The sequence below is a fragment of the Melanaphis sacchari genome, unplaced genomic scaffold (genome assembly GCF_002803265.2).
Source record: "Melanaphis sacchari strain LSU unplaced genomic scaffold, SCAv2.0 Contig212_pilon_pilon, whole genome shotgun sequence".
NCBI classification, from domain to species: Eukaryota; Metazoa; Arthropoda; class Insecta; order Hemiptera; family Aphididae; genus Melanaphis; species Melanaphis sacchari.
Window position 1 is genome coordinate 482,749 of NW_020271059.1, and position 6,458 is coordinate 489,206.

Sequence of the window (6,458 nt, forward strand, 5' to 3'; positions counted from 1 at the left end):
AATGGTTATTTTTATTTTCACATATTATTAATTATTAGTGCACCGGTCAAGAGATTATTTAGTCCAGGAGAAAACATAATGACTGTTAAAAGACATTGACTTTCAGATAAAACTTTTTAAAATCTTGTTTTGCTAAAACAAAATAATAAAATAATGATCTGAAGGCTATAAACTAATTTTAAACTAGTAATTTAAAGTTTGAATTTTAAAATTAAAATGTTTGCCATAAACCATATTCAGGGCCGGCGTTAGGGGGGGTTATAGGGGGGATGTCACACCCCCCCCACTCGGCAAATTTGGTTGTATCGAGTCGGCACAATTATAATTAAAGTAGCAGTCGTCAAATTGTTTTTCGTAAAATGAAAAATACAAAAACATGTCGATGTAAATAATTTATCATTTATCGTATTTTCGTATCTATGAAGATAAGGGACTATCGACTGAAATATGAAATTAGGAATTACCATTGAACATTTAAATGTCCATGTGTTGTTGTGAATAGTATACAAATATATTTATTAATAGGTTGTGTGTACATTATTGTACATTGCTTATCATTTTACTAATCGCTCGGGCCCGACGCATAGACGTACAGTACAAAACATTTTATTATTGTGGTGAACCATTTCCTAGCTATTCTAATATAAAGTACCAATTTCTAAATTAGCTAATTTATTTTATAATGAGTGATTTTGAAAAAGAAAAACGCAAAAGGAAGAGGATAAAACTTGAGTGCTTGTCTTGTGGTAGTACATTTGATGACGACTACCGTCAAAAGCACGAAAAACAAGTGCACAACGGAGCAAAGGTTAAGGTGAAACACCATGGAGCAGCAGATAATCCGTTCGTATATGCTCGGTTGAATTTCGAACGAAAGGTATGTTAATTATGCGATATCTGAAAATAATATTAGAGTAGAATAGTGTTTGTACATTATTGATACGTATTTATGAAACTAGGTAGGTAGATACCATTATTTCATTTATATTTATCGTCATACCTATCCTTATAAAGGTTTATATTCTATTTCTTTTTTTAATAAAATTTAGTTTGAAATAATATTAAATGTGTATTAAAAATAGCGGATCTAATAAAATATTATACTAAATAGGTTAGGTTAGGTTAGGTATCTGTATAAATGTAGCAGTGATTTATACTTTGATTTTCTAGTGTTTGTACTACTTACCTAATAATAATTTTTTTTTTAACATTTAATAAAATATATACATACAATCTGTAAAACAGTTTACAATAAGCATACGAATATAGTAATATATGTAATATAGTAAATATGGGCTTGAATGCTTGAGGCAAGTTAAATGATTAAAATTGTATACGTAAAATTAATTCACACACGCATCTGACGCATCATGTATAATATGTATATTGTACGTATTTACTTATTATACATGTTTATTTATTTATTGTTATGGTACATTTACAACTCATACTTATAAACTAATTAGTAAAAACTATAAATAAAATTAAATAATCTATTGTTATAGAAAAATGAAAATAATACAGACATAAGTCCAAAAACATCGGAAAATGAAGTTGGTCAACTATTATCTGAATCGTTTGATGTAGATAAAAATAAAATCGATTTTGACTCAAGTTTAAAATATGACAAATTAGAATTACTTCCTGCTCAGTTGGACAAATGTAGTGAATATATAAAATCATCTATTGAGGATACAGATCATGAAATATTATTAGCCAAAGTGCAAAAAAACTGATATTTTTGATAATTTAACGTGTTTTTCGGAAAAAAAAGACGATACGAGTGATACAACTAAAGATGAAACGTGGGTTACTTGTGTAGGAATTTTCGAGTCATTACTCTGTTATCTGAAGGTCTGCACTGATCTATTGAACAAAATTAAAAATGATACAGTTCCTAATCCTATAGGTTTTTTAGTTGAAAGTGTTGACATTATTTCTTTATTTAAAACGAAAGCAACAGAATATATTAATTATGCAACAAATGTATTAGCTAAAGAACTTCCTTCTGAACAGCCTGAACCCAATTTATCTACATTACCACAAGATAATATTATTGATAATTTATTAGACCACGATCCCGGAAAACGAGGAAAGATTGAATCAAGTTCTCAAAGAAATTACTTATTGAGTTTAGGACCTTTTCAACCAAAATTGGTAAAATTCCCCATTAATATTGATATTTCTGAAAGTAAACAAAGACAATTTTGTTCAAATTGGTATAAAGAGTATCCATACTTAGAATATAGTATATTTAATGATTCGGCTTATTGTTATATTTGTGGTTTATTTCCAAGTGGGCCTAATCGATCATTTGCTGATCCTGTGTGGTCAACAACTGGAATAAGACATTGGCATAAAATGAAATCTCGCGGAACAAAAAAGCTGGGAAAGCTTGAACAACATTTTACTTCGAATGCTCATAAAGCTGCATTAAGCGACTATAGTAATTTTGTTTTGCATTCTAACCACATAGACAATTTGTTAAATAAAAAACACCGAGAAAACGCTATACATTTTTCAAAGCAAAAAGAATATCATAAGGCTGTAATAAGAATTTTATTTGACGTATCCCGTACACTAGCTAGACAAGGACTAGCTTTTAGAGGCGATGGTGACGAAAAAAATGGAAATTTTTATCAGATTGTTTTGCTCATATCACGTCACAATTCAACTATGAAAACATGGTTAAATGACTCTTCTTTTCGACGATACCACTCAACCTATTTAAGTCATGACTCTCAGAATGAATTTATACATTTATTAGCTAAAGAAACAAAAAATAACATAATTGAAGAAGTTAAAGAAGCTGGCATGTATTCAATCATGGCTGATACAACGCCTGATTTATCACATAAAGATCAATTAAGTGTCTGCTTACGTTATGTTAACTCGAAAGCTGAAGTTTGTGAACGTTTGATTGCTATTGATGAAATTGTCGATAAAACTGGAAAAGGTATAGCAAGTAAAATATCTGATGTTTTGTCCCAAAATTCACTTGATTTGAATAACATTGCGTTCCAGTCGTACGATTTTGCAAGTAGCATGTCCGGTAAAAATCTAGGTACACAAGCTATGCTATCAAGAATCGTTGGACACAACATACCTTTCATACCTTGTCAAGCACATCGTACAAATACATTTATTGAACATAGTTGTTCTGCTAGCACCACAATTAGTCATTTTTTTTCAGTATTAGAAAGTCTATATGTCTTTTTTACTTCAAGTACTAAGCGTTATTTTTATTTAAACAATAAATTATTGGAAGTAGATATCAAATTAAAGTTACGTAATTTATCGATGACACGGTGGACAGCACGTGCTGAATCGATTAAGGCTGTTTGGGTTTTATTTGAATATATACTAGACGTATTGAAAGAATTAATTAATGATACAAACATTGACAATAAAACACGAGCTCAAGCATTAGGTCTCGAAAAAAAAATGTTATCATTTGATTTTATAGTATGTATTTATTTAATGAAACATATTATGTATCAAATGAAAGTTTTAACCGAACAACTCGAAACTGAAAACTTAAATATTATCGACGCTATTATGTTAATAGAATCTTGCATAAAATCCTTAAAAGAAATAAATGAAGATGAGTCTCAAATTAATAATATTATAACTAGTGCTGAAATATTTGCTAAAAAACTTGACGTTGATTCTAATGCAGATTTTAATAAGTTTCACAGACAACGAAATTTACCAAAAAAAATTGACTGTAATTCTTCTACACAAGCAATATTTAATTTACAAACATTTTATAGAAAAGAATTTAAAGAGGTATTGGACATGTTAATTAATGAATCTGCTAATAATTTAAGAGATTGTTTTAAAATAGTTGAACCAATATTTAAAATATTAAGTATACCAATAAAAAGTGATATTAGAACTGAAGATGTCGAAAAAGCTTGTGGATTATTTCCACCTTCATATGAAGCTTCATTGGTTACTGACTACGATGCTATATTATGTCAAATAAACATACTTCGTCATAAAACGGAACATGAAAATACATTGGAGAAGGTTTTGAATGTTTCTGAATCTTTGAAAGCTCTTGTTCCTGTAGCAAATTCACTATGTCGATTAAGTTTTACAGCCCCCGTGACAACAGCCTCTAACGAACGTTCGTTTAGTAAACTAAAAATTATTAAAAACCACCTTCGTACAACAATGGCAGCAAATAGACTTGATGACCTCATGATTTTAAACTCGGCCAAAGATATCGTTGATAACTTAAATTTGGAAGATCTTATAGTCAATTGGGCTGCATTAAAAGAACGTAGAATCAAAATTTAATTTTTTTTATATATCTATAGAAATGTAAACTATAAATTTAAATACGTTTGTTAGTTACTTACAAATTATAATTTTAATAGGATGTTTTTGTAAACTAGGAAAGTTTCTCTTAAATAAATTTAATTTTGTTTTTATTTGTCATAAACTGAAAAAGTATTTTAAAAAAAAATAACTTATTTTATAATCTTATTTATTATTAGTTATTTACACATAACAATGTATTTACAAAAAGGTCTCATTAAATTCAGAGAGGTAAAATAAATATTGAAGTCGGCATTTTATTATTTTGACACCCCCCCCATGAATAATTGTTCGCGCCGGCCCTGACCATATTATTATCTTATCAAACATTATTTTTAATTTCATTGCTATATTATATTTGAAATTTGTTTGAGTAATGTGTTAAATTAATAATTATTTTATTGCAATTTTATATTCACTTTTACCAGCATAAAAGTATTATTTTTTATTAATTATTTCTAAAATAAATAATTTAATAATAATAATATAATATATTTTTTATTATTAACAATTTTTATTTTTTAACATATTTTATTTAGTAACTTTTTTATTCTTGATAATGATAATGATATAAGCTAGTTTTTAGTTTATATATAATGTATAACTAATTCAAGTATGAACTGAAATTTGAATTATTTCATATTTAATGCCTTGAACGACTTGAACTTGAACAAGTACCTTTTTATTAAGAACTTTCCTATCACTACTTGATTCTATTAAAGTATGAAATTAATAAGCTTTAGTTTTGAAGTATCCTGATGTAAAATATAGTTTTCAACGTTTAATTATAATTTAACAATTGTAAATATTATAATTGTTCCAATAATTCTAGTTGACAATATTATGTATGAATTTTAGTTAACATGCTAATTAAAATATGTAATTGCTATTATAATTAATTACTATTTTATCTATGTTAATAAAAATAATTTTATTACAGGAAAAATGTGTACAACTTTCTGATTCTTTGAGAAGATGCAAAAAAGAACTTCTGTTAGAAAACAAATAACAGTATATTTTTTCTCTTTCCAAGAAATCTTTTTTGGAAAAACTTAAACAGAAAAAATGATATGAGTTAAATGAGCAAAGAAAACAATATTAAAGTTACACATGTGTTACTCAAAAAACTGGATGTTGTTATACTTATTTTTAAAAATTTGATGTATAAATACAACACTATTGAATTAATAGTTAATATTATATTAATAAATTTATTTTTAAATTAACTATTTTTACAGTTTACCATCATGATATAAATTTATAAAGAATCATAAGTTCTTATCTTTACTATGTGCAGATACAACAAGCATTTATTGGCAATTAAAGGAAAATCTAGCTTTGACAATAGTTTTATTATGTTACTAAAAAAAATAAACATAAAACTATTTTTATAAAAAAAGTAATATTACTACTATATGAACTATTTTTAAGTGCAAACTTATCTTGGCTACTTTAGTTTAGGAGATTCTAGAAATTGATTTGGCAGAAAAATTAAAAGTTTTGAATTAGCTGATCATAGACTTGTATAATAACAAGTAGTTATTAGAACTTAATAATCTTTGGAAAATGAAAATTGAATATGTCATACACGTAAGCATAATGAATCTTTTGTTATATTATAATTGGTCTAATTAAAAAATTATAAAATTAAAATTATTTAGTTTTGAAACAAATTATTATAGTTTGATGTTAAGTAATTCAATGGTAGTGGAGTTACAGTTTTACTGAGAACAAAATTTTAAAGGTCTGAAAGATTAGATAGAGACAAAATTGTTTACTTTGCAAATAAATTGAGGTTTATTATGTGTTTTAAAGCTGTTGTGATTGTGTGATAACATTTTTTGCAGGATATTATATGTAGTTCATTTTATATTATGTAATTTATTGTTTGTAAATTATTTATACTTGCTTATTATTAGGGACCGGATTTATATGCAAATGCATATTTGTATTGGGATAAGCTTTTTGAAATCTGATGAAAACTGTCCCCCATTTAGATCACTCTTATTAAAATAACACTAATTTTATTTTGCATATTTTGCATATTTCAACGTTTTTACCTATTAAATGCATATTGAATGCATATTTGTAGTTTTAAAGTGTATATTATTATTTATAACACATATATTCGT

At 26.5% G+C, this 6,458-nt stretch overlaps 1 protein-coding gene across 1 annotated transcript; it reads left to right on the forward strand.

The window, feature by feature from the left end:
• The first annotated feature begins 682 nt into the window (after positions 1-682).
• On the forward strand, positions 683-4,305 carry LOC112593898. The gene is made up of 5 exons (XM_025338485.1): positions 683-877; positions 1,506-1,583; positions 1,717-1,909; positions 1,994-3,446; positions 3,636-4,305. The coding sequence occupies exons 1-5, from the start codon at positions 683-685 to the stop codon at positions 4,303-4,305; spliced, it is 2,589 nt and encodes an 862-aa protein (XP_025194270.1).
• Positions 4,306-6,458: the final 2,153 nt, after the last annotated feature.